General features: G+C 43.6%; 2 protein-coding genes across 2 annotated transcripts; both read left to right on the forward strand.

Moving 5' to 3' along the window:
* The first annotated feature begins 578 nt into the window (after window positions 1–578).
* Window positions 579–1,316, forward strand: LOC145619660 (uncharacterized). The gene has a single exon (XM_081674364.1). It carries the CDS (start codon window positions 579–581, stop codon window positions 1,314–1,316), a length of 738 nt encoding a protein of 245 aa, XP_081530490.1.
* A 20,831-nt stretch (window positions 1,317–22,147) lies between these two features.
* Window positions 22,148–22,726, forward strand: LOC145619661 (uncharacterized). Its single transcript, XM_081674365.1, has one exon. It carries the CDS (start codon window positions 22,148–22,150, stop codon window positions 22,724–22,726), a length of 579 nt encoding a protein of 192 aa, XP_081530491.1.
* Window positions 22,727–23,239: the final 513 nt, after the last annotated feature.

Consider the following 23,239-nt stretch of genomic DNA (forward strand, 5'->3'; position numbering starts at 1 on the left):
AAAGACAGATAGTAGATGATATTCTATTAAATATGGAAGGTAGCTCACTCCCAAGAGGTATGCTGTCCTCATTGGCAAGGAAACATCAAGTACACAAATAAACAACAACCATATGGTTTCAAGTAATCAAACAACACATGCAACAAGGAGAAGTTGTTGATGTCAGAACCAAAAAGCTAGGCAAAACAGGCAAAAAGGCCATTGAATATTCTGATGAGTGGCTGATGTCAGTGCCACTATACAAGAGGACAACAAACAGAAGCTATAGGGCAGCTTTGAATGTCAGCCATGTTCTAATTCACAGATTAAAAAAAGGAGGCAAACTGAGGGCAGTTTCAGCAAGTAATCACCCTACACTAACTGATAATCACAAGATTGCAAGGCTGAAGTGGGTTCTACAACACATACTTCCAGTTCAAAGTGATGAGGGGGACCCATCATTCATGGATATGCAACATTACATTCATATTGATGAGAAATGGTTCTACTTGAACCCAGAGACAAGGACATTCTACCTCACACCAAATGAGGAGGTGCCTTACAGAGCACAACAGTAAAAAAGATTTAAATTGAAAGCAATGTTCATGGGAATGGTAGGCAAACCATTATATGCAGAAGATGGGACTATGTTACACTCAGGGAAGTATGGGTTGTTCCCATTTGTGAAGCATGAAAGGGCTAGGAAGAAATGCAAGAACAGAGAAGCAGGGACAATTGAAACAAAAGCCATTCAAAGTGTTAACAAGGATGCAATTAGGAAGATGATTTTGGACAAAATCATTGCAACAATATATGCAGAATGGCCACTAGAATTGTCAAAAAACATAATCATACAATGGGACAATGCTAGGCCTCACCAAATTCTAAAAGATGAAGAGTTTAATGCTGCAACAAAAGCTAATGGGTTCAACATTCAGTTTGTGTTTCAACCTGCCCAATCCCCTAACCTTAATGTGCTAGATTTGGGGTTATTCAAGGCCATACAATCAATTCAGTGCCAATCATTTCCAACTAATTTGGATGAGTTAATTGAGAAGGTTGCTGAAGCTTTTGAAATGTTTGATCCAACACTAAACAGATACACTTGGATCACACTTCAGTGTTGTATGATTAAAGTGTTGGAAAAGCAAGGTGGGAACAATTTCAACCCACCACACATGGGAAAGGCTAGGCTAGACAGGCAGGGGGCTTTGGAGGATATTTTGAAGGTGGACAAGAAACTGGTAGCAGACACAGTGGAGTACCTCAACACACTATTTGTCCCAACTACAGGCCCTCAACCAAATCATGAAGACATGGAAGTTGATGCAGATTAATGATGATGCAAGTAGGTGATGAAGATAGAGGAGGGGTGAAGACTTAACTTTTTGTAAGTATCAACAACTTTTTGGACATGAAGACACAAGTAACAACATACACAAGATCAGAGACTGACACACATAACCATTTACTCTAAAACTAAGTTTTTTGTATGTTTTGTTATGGTTAGGTGTTAATTGTTCAATAGATTGACTAGGCAGTCATGACATGGTAAAGTTTATGTAGAAGGGCTTTTGTATAACCAACAATTTTTTGCTCAAGTTTAAATGGAACTATTAGCATGATTTGTCAGTGCTCATGTATGGCATGGTCAGTCTTACTTAGTTCCATCAGATGGGAAATGATTAACCATATTAGCAACCACAAGAAGGCACCTCACCAACATCTCCTAAAGGGAGAATGTAGGAGCATCCTTCACTTATGGGCTCAAGTCATTAGAGTCCCTTCATCATTTAGAACTTTTTTTAAAGTTTGATGCATAGTACAAGGGGGGGGGGACTCAATGCATCAACAACAGAGCAACCAAATGGGACTTAATGGATCAACAACACATCAACACAATGCCATGAACACAAGCAACCAACAAGTCATATCAACAGCCTCATCCACAACCATACAGAAGCCAAACAGCAAGCATCAAACACATCAACAGCAAATCATATCAAACACCAGTAGGGGACTCATAGGGTGGAAATTAATGTAAAATACAGATCAAATAGATTCACATACACCACCATCAAAACCATAACTCCAAACAGCTTACAAAAGTGAAATCATGAGCAGATTTGGCTACCACAACCATCAAATAACAGATACAACATGAAAAGCCACAAAAAAGAAACAAACAGGGCAACATCAAACACCAAATCAACCCAGGAACATCATTAGGGACTCACATGCATATTTAAGCAAAAAAGGACTCATAATTAAAAAGAAAATCAAGGAATTAGGGTTTAGTAATAGTTACGCTGCAAGATCAAAGATCTGGTGGGAAGTCATGAGGGTACTTGTCCCTCAAATAAGCCATGTAGCACGGATCCCAGTCACTATAATCATCCTTCCACACAGATCTGGCCCCTTTTTGCCCACGAGGTGACCCACCACCGCCAGAACCGCCAGCAGCGGCTTCCTTCTTCCAAGAATCAGCCTTTTTAGGGTTGTCTTGCTTCCCCTCTTCAGCATCAACCACTTCACCACCAAGAGCAGGGACTTCAGCAACCACAACCACCGGATCCAGAGCCACTAGTGGTGGATCTGCCACCACTTCCTCCTTCTCGTCGTCGCTGGAGATATACGCCACCAGTTTTGCACCAATCTTCCCCGTCTTGTACCGGGAAAAGGAAGAAGAACATCGCCGTACTGGTTTCATGATTCTAGTACCCTTTTGAGGGCGATACCGAGTAACGACGTTGGAAGCTTCCTCAAGGAGTTCAAGGGACTTCAATTCACGTTTTTTGGAAGTCATTTTGTTAGGTTACAAGAGGGGGAAGAGAGTAGAGAGAGGATGAGGGCGCTGTTAGGGTTTCACAAAGAAGGAGGAAGAGAGAAGAAAGGTCGCAGATGAGAGAGAAAGGGCAACAAAGGAGTAGATCTAGGGTTCTTCTGGAGAATTCTCCAGAAGAAGGAGTTCTGGGCACCATTAACGAGGAGAATTGAATAAAGATCATTCAATTCTGGTAGTTAAGGGGTTGATGATTTCTCAAGAAATCAGTTTGGGGGGGGGGGATTTGGTGGGAATGGTTAGATTAGATTAATCTAAGTTAATTAGTTTAGGAGTTAATTAAAAGTAGGTTAGTGGAAATTAGAAAAGGGTTAAAAAAATAAATAAGGGCAAATTGGTAATTTTGTCAATAAAAACTTACTATAAAAGAAAAAAATAAAAATGTTGCAAGTAATGTGTAACGGCTAAAAATAGTAAAAGTTGCGAATAAAAAGTAACAGAGGGAGTAGTAAATTTTTTTAACCACAGAGTCACATGTGTCAATTAAATTGTAGGTTGAGCATCCTTTGTTTCACTGTATATATAGATAGATAGATTGAAAAGAATAGTTTATGAAAATATTATTTTTACAGTTTTTTCACCATAAACCTCTGAGTTTTCATTTTATTCACCATATACCTGTAGACACCTAAAAATATCTTCCCATAACCAAATCTTATGATGAACAACCTTTCACTGCCATTATTGGTCAGGTTTAGTATTTAATCTTTGGAGTGCTTAAATCCATGTTTCCATTCAATACATTTCATAAATCAATCCATTTCCAAGCTCATTTCGCTAAACCATTACTTGTTTTTCACTTTTTTGTCCACATAGCAAAACCAAGAGAAACTAATTTAAATATTATTTGGTTGGATACGCCTTAAAATAAGCTTTCCTACAGTATATCATAAGCCCAAATCCGAGTTATAACGAAGAAGATATGAGCCAAACACTAAACTCAGCCCAAAGCCGACACCTTTCTACTAAAATGGCCATATCTTAAAATATACAGATGATTTTTACCTGATTCTAATTGATTTATAAAGTAGACTTGATAAGATTTCCAATGATATATTATATGCCTTATTTCTTATTGCGAATCAAAAGTTATGACGATTTTAAAAATGTGTAAAACATAAGAATTACCGCGCGCAGTGTACAAGTACCGTGTCACGACACCTGATGACGTGGCACGGTGTATGGTGCCGTGACACGGTACTTTAAAATGTGTCATGGTGCTCTTTTTAATGTTTTTTTCACGTGAAACTCCAACGCGGCACGATACCTTTTTGCCGTTACACGGTAACTGTTGCCGTGACACGGTATTTTTCACCTGTCACGGTGATTTTTTCATGTAATTTCCGCGTTTTCTCACGCACTTTTTTACCGTGACACGGTGGACTGTACCGTGCCACGATGGACATTGCCGTGTCACAGAATTTTTTCATCACTTTTCCGCATAAACCCTAACGCGTTTTATCCTTAGTTGGTCTGTTTTTGTCTCGCGTCAAACCAAAGTACCCCGCGTCACGGTAATTCTTGCCGTGTCACGGCATGCTTGTGCTGTATCACGGCGCATTTTGCCGTGTCGCGGCAACCTTTTTTAGGGTTTTTATCTGATCTTTTTAGGGTTCCTTGTGTTCCCTCTACTCTTTTTCCCTATAAATACCCTCTCCTTTCTGCAGTTCAGGGCACCAAAATCATTCTCTCTTTCTCTCTTTTACACCAAAAATCATTCTCTTCTCTCTCTCTCTCATATTCTAAGCCTTAAACCTATTTTCTTAAACACCATTCTTTCCTTAAGCACTCCAAGGAGTCAATACAACACCCGTGATTCCGTCCTTAAACCAAGGCGTGAAAGGGTACAAATAACTGAGGATCTGGAGTAAATTTATTTAATTTAATTTCCATTTGATTAATATTTTTATTGAAGTTACTTAAAATTTGTTCATGATGTAGCAATTTAAAGGAACGTGTTGAATGTGAGTAATTAATTCACTTAATTAGTCTTATTATTATTTTATATTGTTGGTATCATGATTAGGGTTGTTATTTGATTTGACTAACGCTATTATTGTTGAATTGCTTCCAATATTGATGTTTATTCTATTGTTATTATGATCACAATATTGCATGTTAAAGGGAATATGTAATTGAATATCACGCTTAATAAGATAATTTGGACAACCGATTTAGTTTCCTTTAATCTTATTATTTAATCGAAGTGATCACTAATATTTTAGAATTATGTTTTGCATTAATATTCAACCAATTTAGCTTTATAATAGTTAGGAGCAAATTGAATCTTTGTTTGTATGCCTTTGAGATCACAGGAATATTTTCACTATAAGAATCGAGCAGAGGCCAATACGGGCGAATGTGACTCCATAACTCACTTTGTACCATCATCCCTGATCCTTCTTTCGTGGTTCCGAACCATATGGAGTTAGTAATCTCATTGATTATGAATCGGTTGTAACCTTCACGGGTCAATCGTTGTTGCCTTTCGTTGTCCCTTTATCGTGGTTGCCTTATAATGTCCGTGAACGGTTTACAAGTTCCTTAGAAACTTGTTGGCGGCTCCCTACTTTGCTTTGTCCTTAATCGTTGTCCCTAATCGTAATGTCAATTCCCACTTCCTATGAGTGCCAAGCATATTCACCACATGCTTTACGTAGGCGCGCTTCGAACGACGCCTACAATTTGGCGACTCCACTGGGGAGGATTCTTGGTTATTTATCAATTTGAGTGGTCGGTATTTATTTAAGATGAGTAGATGAGACTTGAAAGATTCTTGAATAGTATTCTTGTGATTAATTTGGCATTTTTGAATAAGCATAGACGTTTTAACGTTGCATTCAGGTCTGTCACGTAGGAAAAATTGAATAAGCTGATTGTGAACAAAGAAATTAGAGGCACCAGCCAGATTTCTTGACTGTTGCGCAACATTCTGTCGTGTCACGACAGTCTTGAAATCTTTCTAGTGGCTTTATTTTACTTTTTGATAGTCATCTTCCTTTGATTTTTCTGAAAAAACGTGTATGTTCTTCATACGTCTTAGCCCCGGTGGATTTAAGCTCTATCAACCCAAAAACGCTCACGACAATAAGGGTTCATCCAAGTTATTGAATCTACCCAAACCATGGAATCGAATTCGATTTATCCCGAACCCGCGAAGCCGCCCATTGGCATACACCCTTAAGAGAGGCTGCCTTGCTAACGCGTCCAAACTCTTAACCATGGTACCTTTTGTTTAAGGTATTTTTACCCTCGACAAGTGGACCAATGAGTAGGTGCCACGTGTCAGAGGCTGGCAAGTCACCTTTGACCAATCTCCAGCTGACACGTGGCCTCTCCAGATATTACCGTAGAATTGCGGCCTTCAAGGGCCCAACTACCCAAAATACGCTATTTGGCGGCGCAGCCCATCATTCCTAGGTCAGAATGACATAGGGGAGGGCACTTTTCCCAATGACCCTATAAATAGGGAGATATTCCCCCCAATTTGGGGGACATTCAGAAATTTACAATCATTTATTACACCCTTTATCTCTCACATCAGAGAACTCCTGAGCTTAGAATCCAAGCAGATCCCCACCTTAAATTCCGCACTTTTTACTCTCCTTCAAGTTACTAACTTGAGTGTTGGAGGCGGAGCACCACCCAACCGGTGTCTCCGTTGATTTTGCAGGTACAAAGCCAGCAGGACCAGTCTTTGAGCTGTAACTCTCCCAAGGGACAAAAACATCAACTTGAAAGAGCCGTTTTGCTTATTGAACACTATGAGCCTACGCTCAGAGTGATGCTCTATGATGAAGAGGCAACTTGAAAAAGTACTACTACTAAGTATTGTAAAGTTTTTTGTAACAAGAAGTGTTAATGAAAAATGCTTTTGTTTCAATTATTGTCTTTTTATTTCCGTCTAGGTTCTACCCATTCAAATATTGTAAAGTCTAGTAGCAAATTTATTATGTGAATAACTTGAGGCCAATGGCCAGATAACAAACTAAGGTTGATACTTAGTGTTTAAAATCAAATTTCCGTAGTGACATAAGGTCCATGGCCAGATCCTTAAGCTAGGCACAAAACCACCTAGTGGCTATGCAGCCGGTGTCCAACCAGACCAGAGACCAATGGCCACATGGTTGTCTGTTTTACAAATTCGTCTATCCCATCATGGATATAGGCGTCCGGTTACACCCCTCCAGATGCAATCGTCGTAGAGAATAGCCTACTTGCTCGTTCTATGTACCCATGCAGGCGGCAAAGATTGAACGACTAAATTAGCCAACTCTTAGCCATCTGACTTAAATTTTTCCTAAGAATTTTTTGACAATAGAACTCCGGATGTCCCAAGACATCAGCCGAAGTACTGTCACAAACTTTTACTTAGGATTAATTCACCTTTAAATTTAATTTTTCCTAAGGAATACCCAGGCGGTTTGATACCGACTAGGGCAGAGGTTGCATGCCTGTTATTTGGCCGGCTGTGTACTTGGTTTGGGGCAATCACCATTGTGATTGATTGTCTTACAAACATCTCATACTCTTTTAAGTATGAGAAGTTTCCGAGGAAATCAAACCTTTTTTCAGAATAAACCAACCACACAGCCGCCCAGGGGCAAGGGCAGCCGGATTTGTACCTGCCGCATACTTTTCATAAGATAGGCAAAATCACAAGTATATATATTGAGTACATATGAAAAAGTGAAAAAATTGAAATTGAAAAATTGTGCAAGTATAAGAAAAACCGACCGAGTCGATATACTTCATAAATTAAACTGGCTCAAGGCCAGGAATGATTCTTAGCCAGATCCACATCCGGTGTACAGAGAAGTTAATAAAAAATTACACAAATACTAGGCACACATGCCGGAAAAGCAAATGGTTGGCATACAGCCGCTGAAGAAAAACAAAAAAATGATGATTGGCATACTGCCGCTGAAGAAAAACAAAAAAAATGATGATTGGCATACTGCCGCAGAAGTTGAGGAGAGCTACTCTTGGGGCTAGTCCGGCTGGGCTTGAGATGTTGAAGGAACTTCCTCCGAAACAACAGCCTCTTCAGGCTGGATATCCTTGTTGTCCTGTTCCTTTATTATCTCATCAAGGTCCGGCTCTTCAGTGTCCGAGACCTCAGCACCATTCTCCGCTACCCAAGGCTTGAACCAAGGTGGAGCAGGATCCCCAAGAACCTTGGCATCATACGCCGTAGTGGCGTAGTCATACCTCAGTTTGTAGACATCAAAGTCTACCTCAGAGTAGAGAAGCCCCCAGGCCATCCAGAGGCAGATCTCGTTATCCCGCTCATTCTCAAGAATGAGCCTTTCCTGCTCAGTCTGGAGCTGCTCTTTGTGCTGGTTCTTCAGGCTGACAATCTCGGCAACCAGCCGGGAATTCTTCTTCCTGAGATCAGCATTCTCTTTGTTTGCTCCCTCCAAGGCTTTGAGGTCTGAGCCGGCATTTTTCAGTTGGAGCTCCGGGTCGTTGATCCGGTTGTTAGCCGCATCATTAGCAGCTGTTAAAGTCTTGACCAGCTCCTCCTGTTTCAACTCCACTGCTTTAATTCCTAGATCAGACATGTAATGAACATATTCAGCAGAGTTGAGGTTTTGTTGAGCCCTCTTGGCATTAGTTACCTCATCTTGCTTCTTCCGGAATGGCACCCGGAGTCCATCCACCCGGAGCATAACCTATGCAAGGTCATCTAGGAAATCATACACTTAGCAAAAAAAAAAAAAAAGAAGAAGAATAAAAGGAAGTGAAATAAAAGATAAGGGGCAAGTCCTACTTACCTCAGCCAGCTGCCCCAAAATTTAATCAAAGTCGACCTCGTGGCGGTTGGGCACGGAGTTCTTCTCCGACTAGGTGAGAGTTCTCACCATTCTCTTGGCAAACCCCGCTAAGTCTGGGGGCCCAGAAGTAGCATCTGCACCATAAGAAGGACTCGGTGAGAGACTAGCAGCATATTTGGCATTCATTCTTTGCCTGCTGCTTATGGAACACCCGGAAGGGTCAGTCATTGTCTTGACACGCATAAAATAAAGCGGCCAAGGAATCTCTATCTTACCTTTAGAGTCGGCCCTCGCCAGCTCCTCTCCTCCGACTGCAGCACCACCTGCAGCCTTAGGTGGCTCACCACCCTTCTATGCCTCAGAAGCATCCGGCTTTTTCTTACTTGACTTCTATGAGCTTTCGCTCAGAGTTGCCATAGCTTAGGGGTCCTTTCCCCCGGTTGTAGGGCGGTCTCCGCCCGGCTTTGGCAGCCGATTTTTGAAGTTTCTCAAACCCTGGTCTTATTAAGACCTTTGTCATTGAGCGGGGGAGGATGCCAGTTGAAGCATGCAAAAAAGCAAGTAAATCATCAGTCATCCGGTATTGAAAAGACTTGAAAGAATTCAAGAAGAATTGAATTTTATCTTACCCCGCCTTTCTTGGCCTCCCTGGCCTCTAGAGAAGCCTTCTTGGCCATGATCTGCTCCTTGCGGAGCTAAGCCACTGACTTAGCCTGTGTCTTGGCTGGGTCAACCATCTTTCTTGCTTCCTCTGCAGAAAAACATGAAAAGTTTTAGAACAAGAAAAAAGTTCAAGGCATTGAAGTATTTAAATTGCAGACGGAAAACCGCCGGGTGGGTGAGTGTATCTACCTTGTGGAAACATGGGACTCAACCCGCAGGCGGACAAGAATCTCTCGTCCGTGAAGAAATCCGGGTGGGGGATCCAATATTTTGGAACAACTATGTGAGACCCATCCCCTAGGAGCTCAGTTGTTTTCTTGAAGAATTCCGGCTCCATTATCTGCACCCGGGCTTTGGTAGAGAGAGCTGGGCGTACGCACTTCTGGCCCATCAAAGCCGGCTCCTTGTTATAACGCCGAAGAATTCTCTTCATCTTCCGGGAAGGGGAGGAGACTAAGTACCACTTGTGTTTCCAACCTCCCCACTTGGACACCTTGTCCAATGTCATCAAGTACTCCGGGAGCGTGGAAATAGTGTACCCCGCCCCGTATCCGCCTGGGGCACTCTTGAGGTAGTGCATGTGGGCAAAGGCAGTGAAGCTGGGCTCAATGTCCTGGAGCTCGCAGGCGGCAATATAGCTCAGGATATTGACCCAGCAGTTAGGTGTCAATTGCCACACCCCTAAGTCGTACCCCTTTAAGATTTTTCGGATGCCTTGGTGAAGAGGGAAGCGGAGGCCGACTTCAATTACCGCCTCATAGCAGACAAAGTAATTGTCTGCATTATCAATGTCGTCCCCCCAAGCCAGTACAGCATCAGGCGGAGGGACAAGAATATCCCAGTGTTCCCCGAATGGGTGTTGTTGCTTAAGGGCTTCAAAGCCACTTTCCAGAAGAGAGATATCTCCTGGCCTCATCCGTGACTTCAGAGGATCCAGATTTATTGCTTTCTTTGCTGTTTGGCGATGAGCCTCAGCAAGGTCCTCTTGATCAGAGCCGGATTCCTCTTATCGTTGAGCAGCCTTGTTGGCTGAGTTATTTGGTTGTTCTGGAGAGGAGGCGATTTCCTCACCGTCTCCCCTTGATTCACTGTTGTTGGAGGTAGAAGGGGCTTCCTCGTCAGAGTTACTTTGCTCAGCCGCCTCATAGTCCTCCTCCCTCACTACTTCGTCTGCGGCACTTTCCTAGTGCGCCGCCATTTGGGCTTGATAGCCGTTTATTTGACACTAGCCATTGTGTCCTGCACAGACACAGAGAGGCAAGAAGCCGGAGATGAGCAAAGCACTCCAGAAACTCCAGACAAGGCACCCCCGGTTCTAGACTCAGCCGTCCCTGGTGACCGGCTAAGCGTCCTAGGCATTGCCGTGTGTGCAAATGGAGAGTCCATTTTATTTTTGAAAAATTAATGTATACAGCCGGAGAGAATGTATACAGGCTAAAGAAAAAAGAAAAGAAGAAAACTTAAAGAAGGAAACGGATAGTTACCTTACTTTGAGTTCAAAAAATCTGAAAACGGCAAGTAACCGGTGACCGGGTGACTTCGAAAGAGCACACGGAAATCTTGAATTTTATTAAACGCATCCGCGATCAGAGCACCTCTCTCTAGAAAACTCTCTTTCTCTCTGTAAAAAGTCAAGGATTTGAAAAGTGAAGAGGAGAGAAGGGGGGGGGGGGGGGGTAAATCCCTATTTATAGGGGGTGAAACGGTGGAAATCCCCGTCACCTCCGTTAAAAATAGCCGTTTTTATTGTTCCCCTCTCATGGGTGGACACGTGTCACAGGCCCCACGTGGCGTGCCATGTGCCACATGTGAGGGGCAAATGTTTAAGGTATTTTTACACTAGACAAGTGGACCAATGAGGAGGTGCCGCGTGTTAGAGGCTGGCAAGTTACCTTTGACCAATCTCCAGCTGACACATGGCCTCTCTAGATATTTCCGTAGAATTGCGGCCTTCAAGGGCCCTACTCCCTAAAATCTGCTATTTGGCGGCGCAACCCATCAGTCCTAGGTCAGAATGACCTAGGGGAAGGCACTTTTCCCAATGACCCTATAAATAGGGAGATATTCCCCCAATTTGGGGGACATTCAGAAATTTACAATAATGTATTACACCCTATTTCTCTCACATCAAAGAACTCCTAAGCTTGGAATCCAAGCAGATCTCCACCTTAAATTCCGCAGTTTTTACTCTCCTTCAAGTTACTAACTTGAGCGTTGGAGGTGGAGCACCACCCAACCGGTGTCTCCGTTGATTTTGTAGGTACAGAGCCAGCAGGACCAGTCTTCGAGCTGTAACTCTCCCAAGGGACAAAAACACCCAAAACACCTTTTGACACCAAAAAGCTTGAACATAGTCGACCATAGATCTTGGGATTAAGTTGAGAACATTTTTGCATCATTGTGACTAAGTGCTTCGTGGTTTATTTGGTGCTAACCCACATGTGTTTTTTCATTTTTTTTTTAGACTAACCCATGACCGAGGGTTTTTTATTTCCATATAGTAATTAGTACAAACCTAAAATTAATTAAAATCTGGAAAAATAACAAAACTGATCCTGGAACTGTGCACCGTGTCACAGCATGGCTGCCGCACCACGATATGTAGCGCCGTGACACGGCGCTTTGTACAATCTGACGGTATACTGCACCATGTCACGACAGTCATCACCGTGCCACGGTGCACAAGGAGTAAGTCCAGTTAGCCTTTTTTTGGTCTTCCGTGCTAATTTAGTCCTCGCGTCAGTCAGTTTGGTTGTTGTTCACATGTCTAGCCATACGATAATACCACGTGTCTTATAACATCACTTAATCACTCACGAGTCAAGTGTAGTCCACACACTTTCTTTATTTTTCAACTTGAGTCGTACACCATGTCGTTTATGATCGTATACTAGGTTCATGCACCCCTTTTCCATCATAATAAAAGATGAGTGGAGTTTTTCACACCAATTTTCAAATGTCTATTTTTTTTCCCTTCCTTTCGATCTTGAGAAATGAGTCAAACAATTAAATGAATTTATTTTATTTCACTGTACTTGGTCAAGGAGCAGGGGTAGATTGGTACGGTTCGAGTTATTACCGCATCAATCGCTTAGACCTAAGAGGCGTTCAAAGAAAACATCGCCATCACCGTTAAGCTACTTTCAGTTCATTCCAATGGCCACTAAAGAAGATATTGAAAACATCAACAAATCCATCAAGACAATGTTTGCCATGATACAAACCCTTACCACCAAAGTCACTACGATGGAACAAAATAATGTCACGATGGCTGCAATGGACAAGATCAAGGAACAAGAGCAAGATTTATGAGGATTTCATCTATGTGGAAAAACCTCCCACTCCTTTGGATATGAAGGATAGACTGCCTGAGAAGTTCTCCACTGCTGATATCCCCAATTTCAAGCCAATTGACAACCCAATGTTCCATTTGAAGGCGTTCTTTGCAACTATGTCCCTCAAGGGATTGGACGTAACACTCTTCCTTACGGTGTTCCATCTATCTATAGAGCATGCTTGCCAACAATGGTTTTATTCTCTAGATACCAAGCACATTGTAACTTGGCAAGATGTCACTGAAAGCTTCATGAATCGTTACAAGTGTAACATCCAAACCAAAACGTCTGAACGTGAACTCTCCATTCTCAAGCAGAAAGAGAATGAAGGCTTCACCGCTTATCTTAACAGGTGGAGGGAAACGGCTGCACTCTTGATAGATCCCCCCAAAGAAAGAGAGATGGTTCACCTCTTCATCTAGAACCTAACTTACAAGTACAAGCATCACTTTAAGTTGTTTCCGCTGAACACTTTCGAAGTTGTATATGTCATTGTCATCAATACGAGGATGAACTAATAAAGACTCTGGTAGTAACAATAATAACACTTGAAAAAACAAGAAGAACAACCTTCCATCTTCGTCTTCTAAGCACGAAAGTACTACCAACAGTCAGGTCGATCTCAATGAAGTGTTAGCTCTTGATTCTCCACTGCCCAAGAAAAGGAGAACCTACACTCCTTTAAGAATGACTTATGATGCGGCCTTTGATCGCCTTTACGGTCAAGGTTTGATCACACCTATTGGGCCATTTCCAAAGCTTAAGGAGTGCCATGTGGAACCCCTATGCCCATTGCATGTTCCATCAAGGAAGAGGTCACTCTATCGAACAATGCTGAAATTTGAAAGATGCCATTCAAGACTTAGTAGATGCCAACAAACTTCCCGTCCTTCAAGGTGGTAAGAATGGACAAGCAGCAATGAAGAAAAGGCGCACGGCAAGCCGTTCGCGCGAGATTTCATGATTTTTTTATTTTTATTACTTTTCCTTTTCCCCAATTCAAGTCTAGCATAGATTTACCTTTCTGTAATTTGATATTTTTGTTAGCTTATTCACCAATTTTCATCAATAAATTGAGTATTCTTAACATCTCAATCATTTTCACAAAAAAAAAAAAAAAAAAAAAAAATCAATTGCCGAACTAAACACAAGGTATACCAATGATTTGAGGCACCTTTGTAACCCTATCCTTCCCCATAAATATTTTAATTCAATCACATATCCATTTCTTCATCAACCACTTTAGGCCTCGTCTAACGTTTGGCCTCCTTTACTCAACCCACATTCAGCTAGTCCTGGGATGGGAAGGTGCAGGGGCGGATCTATTAAGGTGCACAGTGAGTCGCGTGACTCACCAGCACAAAAAAAAAAAAATAAAAAAAAACCTAAGAGACCGCCTATTACAGATAGGCGGTCTCTTTGCTACTTCTATTTGAGATTAGCCCACTGTCAGTTTTTTAAAATATCAAAGAAACCTCCTATTAAAATATCAGATAGGAGGTCTCTTTGTTGCTGCTATTGCCATCACGTCATTAGAGACCTGTTATCTAGATAACAGGTCTCTTTTTGTCAGAATAATTTTTGGCGGTGCTTTCATATTTCATTAAAGAGACCTGTTATATAAAATAACCGGTCTCTTAAGTTATCTAACTTTTTTTTTTTATATATAATTCTTGTTTTTAAGTGAAAAATTATAAAGTTAGTTTAATGTAATAGTTTTGTAGTATGTATTTTTAGATCCTATTTTTGGATTGACATCATTTTGGTGAAATATAATTTTTTTTATATAATTTTTGGATTGAAACAAGTGATCAATTATTGATGGTGACTCATCAGTTCGAAAATCCTAGATCCGCCACTGGGAAGGTGTGCAATTTGTGTAACATTCAGAATGCAAGTTCAACTAATAATTGTTCCAGGTGTGGATCCAAGGGTTATGCTAAATGAGCTGGGTCCCGTCAACTACCTACACAAGGCAGCATAAGTAAACTGCCCTCGGGGGTGGCTTGAGGAACCCCCCTCCGAAGCTTAAGTTAGAGAGTGTTTAGAGAGAGAAAGTGTACTTAGAAAGCTGTAGAGAGTGAAATAACTTTAGTGTCTAACCTCTTTTCCGTTACTTTACCCTCTATTTATAGGCGTACTATCTTCTTCGTGGAGAGTTTAGCCTGGTCAGCCTTGCGGGATGACTCTGTCGGGCTGATGAGCCCTTCTTTAGTTGCTTACTCGGCAGTGAGTGCGCACTCTGGGGGCTGGGTGATAGTACAGTGGGAGCTACCCTATACAACTAGCCCCTCAAGAGGTTATATGAGGTCACTCATGCCGACTCTTTGCCTGTAAGAACGTTCTTGTCAACTGATCCTAGCTGGAAGGAATAGCTCAGCATGAGCTATCCCCTACAACTAGCCCCTCAAGAGATGACGTGAGGTTCTTTTCATGCCAGCCGTTTTGAGCGTATGGCCTTATTGGCGCTAACTCAACGGTTCGTCTGATTGAAATAACCTGCACACTCCTAGCCCCTCAAGTCTCTAGGGTGTTGGGGCGCCCTAGAGGCTTGGGAGGTCAAGTAATGCTGTTGATGAGTCTTCTGCCCTATCGCTTGTATGGTGACATTTGTTCCAAACTTGAGAAGTGACGAGCTCGCAGAGAGGAATTTCGATCACTCCCGCTGAAGTTTGAGAAATGACGAGCTTGCAGAGAGGATTTTTAATCATTCCCGTTGAAGTCTGAGAAATGAAGAGCTTTCAGAAAGGATTTTCGATCACTCCCGCTGAAGTCTGAGAAATGACGAGCTTGCAGAGAGGATTTTCGATCACTCCCGCTGAAGTCTGGAAAATGACGAGCTTGCAGAGAGGATTTTGGATCACTCTCGCTGAAGTCTGAGAAATGACGAGCTTGGAGAGAGGATTTTAAATCTCTCCCGCTGAAGTCTGAGAAATGACGAGCTTGCACACAGGATTTTAAATCTCTCCCGCTGAAGTGCTCTCTTCTCAGAGATTTTTTATTTTTTTATTTTTTGGGGTGGGAATCGCATTTGCATGAGTGGGTCACGTGTTGGCAATCTGGGCTGTCAGTTTGATTTTACTGAATTCACATGGCGGTTTTGCTTTGCCTTGTGTCTAACTGCCCATTTACTCCATATTAATTTCATTGTCCCCCTCTTTAACTTTTTTCCTTTTTACGCCTTTAATTTTTCCATCTTCCCTCTTCATTATTTCAGCAATTCAAAATTTTCGCTCTTTGCTCTTCCTCTGTCAAGCGTCCCTGATCCTCCATTGTTGTGGTAAGTTCTTACTTCTTCGTCTTTGTTTTTGCTTTAATTTTCGTTTTCCTTGCTTTTTCTTCCTTAATTCTTTCTCTTTTGCTAACTTTCTCCTTCTTTTTTCTTCTTAATTGCAGATTTGAACTTTCGTCTTGTTTGGGCTTTTGTCTCCGCCATTGTTGTTGTACCATGTTGCTTCTGCATCTTTTTCCTTAAAGGTACTTACTTTGTACCTTTTGTTGTTTGTATTTACCCAATTTTGCTTCTTTTTACTTTTTCTTCGCAAGATTGTGCCTTTTGATTCTTTCCAATTGTCGCTATTCCCATTCTTCTCTTTTGTTGTTGTATTTGCATTCTTTGCTTTTTTCTACTTATTCCTTCATTGCCTCTAAACTGATTCGTTGATTTTCTCGTGCCCCATTGCTTTTTCCTTCCTTTGCGGGCCTGCATTCCTTTGCAGATTTCATAATGTCTGACGGCTCTGATAGTCAGCATATGAGTGAGCCTCAAACGGCCTCAGGATCGAATTCCTCCTCTCCCCGATCTTCCCTTTCAGGTGAGCGCCCTACGCACACTTCTTCCATTTCTCCTACTCCTTTACAAACTGTTATGCCTCCTGACCTTCCCCCCGCTGCGAGCGGGATGGGTACTGCTGCGACTCCTGCTGTTGCGTTTGGCTCAGGAAGTAGTCGTCCCGCTGAGGGTAGTGCATTTCAACCTTCCCAACGTAGACCCCGTCCTGATTTCTTTGATCCTTACTGTGAGCGGGTGCTTACGCTGGATTGGATTCCCTTATCCCATCTTACTCGTATGAGGATGCGCGCAATGAGCCATCAAGTGTTGGCTAATGCTGTTAAGGCCAATCCCCCTGATGTGTGTCTTGTTAGCCCCATTCCCCATGTTCAGCCTTTAAACAGTTTTGTTTGGCTTGATGACATGGCTGACATGCATCGGTTTGATCATTATGTAGCGCGTGGTGGGAATACTAAAACTCCAACACCTTCTCTTTCCACAGCAGTTCAATCAAGTAGAATGGCTGAATCTCTTGGTGACCGCTCATACTTTAACTGTCAGCCTACTTATGTTGTTGAGCCTGTAGAGGAGGGTAAGACTGAGTTCTTCCTTGACGACAAGTGCTATGGTCCTAAGAACTGTGTGCTAGATTCCAGTTGGCATAAGGACGCTGAGAGACTGGACCTGGCTGCTGTTGCGCAGAAGTTTTACGGTTTTGGGGAGGGCTACGAGCTGGTTCTGCCTGCTAATGGTGCTAAGCTATCAGCCCCTCCTGCAGGTCATATTGTTGTATCTGCCTCGCAGCTAGACTTGGGCCTAAGGTTCCCCTTGGACCCTACCTTAGAGAAGTTGCTGCGTGCTTTTAACATCTTTATATCTCTGGTTCACACTGCCTCCCATCACACCCTTATTTGTTTGCTGTGGTTCTTGAGGTTTCGAAGGTACCTTGAGTCTCCGCATTTGTTCAAGTCTCTCATGAGCCTTAAAATATCAGCTTCTGGGACTGAGTCAAGGTGGTACTATGTTGCTCCCAAAGAGAGTAGAGTCTTGTCCTACCCAAAACTTGTGCATTTCAAGGACTGGACTGGTAAGTTTTTCTGGGTTAAGGTGCCTTCCAACTTTGCTGCTCCACGTAACTTTAGAGAGATTCGCACCAACATGGATGGGGTCACAGTTTCTCCTTCTGAACCTGCTCGTGAGATAGAGGCTTTTGAGGCTTTGTAGGGCGCGGGGTCAGGTGACTCCAAGTTTCCCAAGGTCTGGCTGCCCAACTCTATTTACATCGTGGGTAATGATAAGCTTTCTCCCATGCGTTTGTGTCGTACACATGAGTATGGTGAGCTTTTTTCTGCCCTTTTTTGTGTCTTATTTGACTTTTTGTCATTTTGTTTTTTCAGGCTATGACAAGTTGGACAAAAGCATGCTCGGGCTGGCCGATAATTGGAAGGACCCCTTGACTGCCACTCCTGATAACCCTCCTCAGCTCTTTGACACGCTGGAGGTGTATGCGGGTTCCCTAAATGGTGAGGCGCGTTTGGCTCCAGTTGAGCTGCAGGCTGTTGTAGGCGCCGTGGCCAATGGTGAGCGTGCTGGGTCTAGGCGCCCTTAGCCTGTGCCTTTGTCTTCTACTGTTGGGAGTAGGCGTGACACTCGCCCTGCTCCTCGAAAGGTGGCTTCAGATTCTGAGGCGTTAGTGGCGCCTACTGCTTCCCCTGAGAAGCAGTCTGTCGCGGCTTCCGCCCGGGTGGCACCTCAGACTTCTGCTTCCAAAAGGCAACATGAACAAGCTTATGAAGAACCTACTACCGATGATTTTGGTGACAGTGTTCTCCAATTTCCCTCTGAGGGGATTAAGACCACTGCTACGGGTGAAAAACTAGTGTGCTCTGCTGAGCATGTTCTGCTCTATTCTACTTCTACTGTTGATACCGCTGCTGCGAAGGACGCTGCAGTCCCTGTTGTTGCAGCTGCTGATTTTCAGCTCCCTGATGAATCTGTCATGGAGCTCCCAAGAATTCCGACGCGTCCCTACGTGCTGAGGGGGCGGCTCCGAAGCGCCACCCGGGGTGGGCTCTCTCGAGTTGCGGCTCTATCCAGCAGGATCGTCCAGTAATTGACTTGAAGGACGATCCCATGTCTTCCGTCCCTGCTGGGGATGAGCCAGAGACAAAAAAGGCTCGCACTTCTCCTGGCCCAGACCCATTTGCTTCCACATCTGCCAACACTGGGCGCCCAGGTGGGAACGTTGGTGGGGGAGATACTCAGAACTCTGGTGAGCTTAATCGCTGCATTCACCAGTTCTTGGGTGATGCCTTTGAGAATCCTCTTTCTGCGTCCTCTATCTCTGCTGGAGGGACTTTTTGCCCTATTGGGGCCATTGAGTTTGCTGAGGTCCCTATTGACATTCATATGCGCCCTATAATCTGCCCTTCTGTAGCTTAGAATGCTCCCTTTCGGCCTTTGATGAATGTGATGGCTGATGAGTCTTTATTTGTAGACAACCCTCAGAAGGGTGGTACTCTGGGATACCGCCTTAATTAGGGGGTTCGTCTCCCTGCGGATTCTACGCGCAGCTCAGTCAGCCTTCCAGTAGCTACTACTTGCCATGATTTGAAGAAGGATAGTCTTTGCTTTTAGCTTTTCTTTTTCTTGTTTCAGCTTTTCTTTGCTTGTGTTGCAGCTGTTGTCTTGCTTTGGTAATTATTATGCTTTACTTTTTATTGTTGACTTCTTTTGTTAACTCCCACTTTGGCTAAATCTTCTTCTCTAAAAGGAATGGTGTCCTTCGAACAAGTGTACTATTCCGTTAGCGGGTTCAGAATTATTAGAAAGCTAATATATTCAGTAAGGTCAAGTGATCGGAATGCCTGGGTAGAGGCCGCTTCCGATCAGTAATATTAATGGATAATTAATGTTACAGCTTAATCTTGACTGAACCCTTCGGGTCACACCCAAGCATTCAACAAACCGAAACGACGAATTAATTCGGAAGGAATTAATGAGTTGACCGAGTAATATTTATTTAGACGTCGGAAATTCGAGCTTAGAGCGTCGAAACCGAGCGTCGGAAGTCGAGTCGAAAAATAGTGAAAGACGAGACGAGAAATAGTAATAAATCAACAAAAGACCAAAATACCCCTAGCATCGGAATGCCCAAGCAAACCGAGTGCTAAGGGCGTATAGCCTAGCATGGTGGCTAGCATGCGCACCAAGCCGAGCCTAGGCTGGCTGGTGCATGCTAGCGCACTCATGCTAGCATCGCAAGGCTAGGCGCTGCCTAGTGCATGCTAGCATGCTAAGAGCAGCCTTGTGCGCGCAATGGCTAGCAAGCCATGCCGCAACAAGCTGCTGGAGCTAGCACGCTAGGCGCGCCAGCTCGCCACAGCTAGCAGCAGCATGGCTTGGCCATTGCTTGCTGCCTAGCAGCGCTGGCCAAGGCACAAGGCCAGCAGCAGCAGCCCGCACAAGCATGCTGGGCGTGCTGGCCAGCAGCGGCTGGCAGCCCGCATGCGAGTGCTGGGCTTGCTGGGCTTATTGGGCTTGCTGGGCGTGGCTGCCACGGACAGCAGCACATGGCAGCCCACCTTGGCTGCCTTGGTGCCCAAGGGTGGGTGCTATGTGGCTTGTGGTCTTTGAGTGTGTGGGGAGTGAGGTGGCCGGTTATGGGTGAGGGAGTGGGGAGCAAGTTTGGTCCCCCCCTTCTCCAAGTGGTCCTCACCTAACCACTCACATGAGCTTGCCACTTGTTGATTTATTACTAGCTTGATTATTGATTTTATTTTAGCTTTAAAATAAAATGGAAAAATAATACTATCCCACATTGATGGGAGAGTAAATGATACTCCCATCATTTCCTATAAATACCCAAGTATGGGCATTGGGAAAGATGCTTGAGTAAGAGTTGGAAAAGGCATCACAGTTAGTGAAAACCTTTGAACTCAATATAATTACTCGGGTTTTTTAGGTCGGGTCTTGCTAACCCCAAGACATTGGACCTAGTCGGTTTTGTTGGTGCGGGTGGACTTCGTTGGAGGTCTCCGTGCGAGCGGGACTTGAAGCTTTCAAGTAAGAGCTCATTTGGAGCGAAGCACGCATCAAAGGTAATTAGCTTATCTTAATCTTGTGATTAATTTAATTATGTTTATGGTTTTATTTATTGCGAGTGCGGTCTTGGTTTTGGGTTTGTTTCCGCGGTGAGTCGGACTCACCAAACCCCAACATTCTCTGCTTTTACCGCAGCTTGTTATGTCTGTGGGGGATGTGTCCAATGCTTTGCTGTCAATGGAGAAGGAAAACCAGAACCAAGGCATAACCCTTTCCCAGAAGAGTCTGGGGCAGGCCAGATGACCTCAGAAAGAGATTACTGAGCCTTCTAGGCATTGGAAGGATGCTAGAGATTACTTTCAGCCTATTCGGACACGGCCTCTACACCATCAATGCCGGATGATTTCTCAAACCATACCTCCTCTAAGCATACCAGCATGGCTAGGACCAACAGAAGTCAAGCCCATTGTACTCAAACTCCAGTCCCAGTTTCCTTATTGCAGCCAATTTAATATCAAGTTCCTCAGAATTTTAATGCTTTTCTGCCGATTAACCCTACTGTCTTCGGACAGTATGAATAGTATGGCCGACCGTTCGACCAGGCTGCTTACCTAGCCGGACCAACAGCTCAGCTCCAGCCGATTGATTGTTAGATGCGTATGTTAAATATTGGAGACAAGCCGCCTCCGTTTTCTCAAGAGATCCTTAGCACTCCTCGGCCTGCAAAGGTGAAAAGTGTACTTGTGGGTGCCTATAATGGTATAGAAAACCCAGAAGAGAATGTCACCTCGTACAGGAATCTTATGTATTTGCAATGTGTGGATGATGCCACCTGGTGCAGGTGCTTCCCGGCCACCCATAAGGGTATGGCACTGGACTGGTTTAATAGTCTACCGGTCGGGTGCATCAACTGTTTCACAGCTTTAAGCATGTTGTTTGTCGAGAATTTTTCCTACAATATTCCACCAAGGAAGACCAGCCTTAATTTGGCTACGATCGTTCAAGCAAAGAATAAAGGTCTGCGTTCGTACGTCAAGCGATTTAATTAAGAAAAAGCCCAAATTCATAATCTTCCGGATAAAATGGCCTGTTTAGAATTTATCCGGGGATTATGGCATAATGGTTTCAAATTTGACTTGGTCCGCAAAAAGGTTCGAACATACGCAGGTGTTCTACGCGAAGCCAAGTCCTATATTGTGGCGGCAGACTTCTTTTCTCTCACAAAAGCTAAAGTACCAGCCAAGGGGGCTGAAAAGAAGCAAACTTCTTAGCAAGACCAGGCCGGGAAAAAGAAAGAAGGAAAGAACAAGAGAAAGGAACTTTGGGTATCTAACTGCCTAGAAACCAAGTTAAGGAAGCTGAAGGCGTACAAACCCCAGTATGAGTTTAACAAGGATTGTTATTTTATTTTGATGGAGATCAAAGACAATTTTGAGTTCGAGAACCCCACGCCGTTGTGAGGCTCGGTCCAATACAGAAACAAGAACATGTATTGCCAATACCACAACGACGTGGGGCATGATACAAATGAGTGCAACGATTTGAAAAAGTTGCTAGATAAGTTGGCCAAGAAGGGCATGCTCAACTCGTACGTGAAGAAGTCCAAGTTCACATATAATCGCACAGAAACCAGTCCGAGAAGAAAAGACAAAATGAGAAGGAAAACGATGGAAACAACACAGACTCTAGTTTTGTGGCTGTCATATCAGGTGGCTTCGCCGCAGGCAGCCCAACCATGAGAGGAATCAAGCAGGATGCATGGAATTTGAGAAAAGAAATAATGCACGTCGAAAGGGTTAAGCAGGAGCCTACGGTATTCCTAATCGTAACTGTGAGTGAGACTGACCGAGGAGAGGTCAAGGCCTTGCACAATGATCCCATGGTATTCATCATGAAGATAGCCAACCTAAAGGTCAAAAGGATATTGATAGATACGGGCAGCTCGTCCGATATCATCAGTCTTGCCTGTCTGAAAAATCTAAAGTTTCTAGAGGACGCTTTGAAAGATGTCTCGCACTCGTTGGTTGGGTTTGGTGGGATGGTTATTCATCCAGTCGGTTATATTGATTTGCCTGTCCGGCTGGGGCAGAAAGGGGCAAAAAAGGACATGGTGGTCCACTTCCTAGTAGTCAAGGAGCTCACAGGATACATTGTCATACTTGGCCGCCCCACTTTAACTACAGCAAAGGCAGTTATTGTGCCTTATCTAATGATGTTAAAGTTTGAAAGGACGGATGGACAGATTGGCTCAACCCAAGGGAATCAGAACATGGCAAAAGAATGCAACCAATTGGCAGTAAAGCTGACCATCTGAGGCCGAGTAAAGTTGTCGGAGCCAAAACTTAGATAAAGGGTCCCTCCAAGCATACCAGGTTGGCAAAAAGAGAAAGACAGCCAAGAAAGAGCATGCATAGTATTTAATGACCCTCGGTCGGCCAGAAGAGTAGAGGCCCCAACCGGCCGGCGATCACCAGGATGTAGTGCTGGACCCCGATCTGCTAGATCGGACAGTCAAGGTAGGCACTACAGCCATGGGTCTACTTTGGGATGATCTAGTCAAGCTGTTGAAAGAATTCAAAGATGTGTTTGCATATAAAGTAAGTGAAATGCCGAGTGTTAGCCCAGACCTGGATGTGTACAAGCTAATTGTTAATCCACTAGTCAAGCCCGTCCGTTAGAAGAAGCGGAATCACGGGGAGGAAAGGAATCAGGCGGTAGCAGCAGAGGTACGAAAGTTGCTGGATGACGGTTTCATTCGGCAATGTTATTACCCAGATTGGATAACCAATGTAGTTCTTAATAAGAAGCCAAATGGAACGTGGAGAAT

The sequence above is a fragment of the Chenopodium album genome, chromosome 27, assembly GCF_948465745.1.
Source record: "Chenopodium album chromosome 27, dcCheAlbu1.1, whole genome shotgun sequence".
NCBI classification, from domain to species: Eukaryota; Viridiplantae; Streptophyta; class Magnoliopsida; order Caryophyllales; family Amaranthaceae; genus Chenopodium; species Chenopodium album.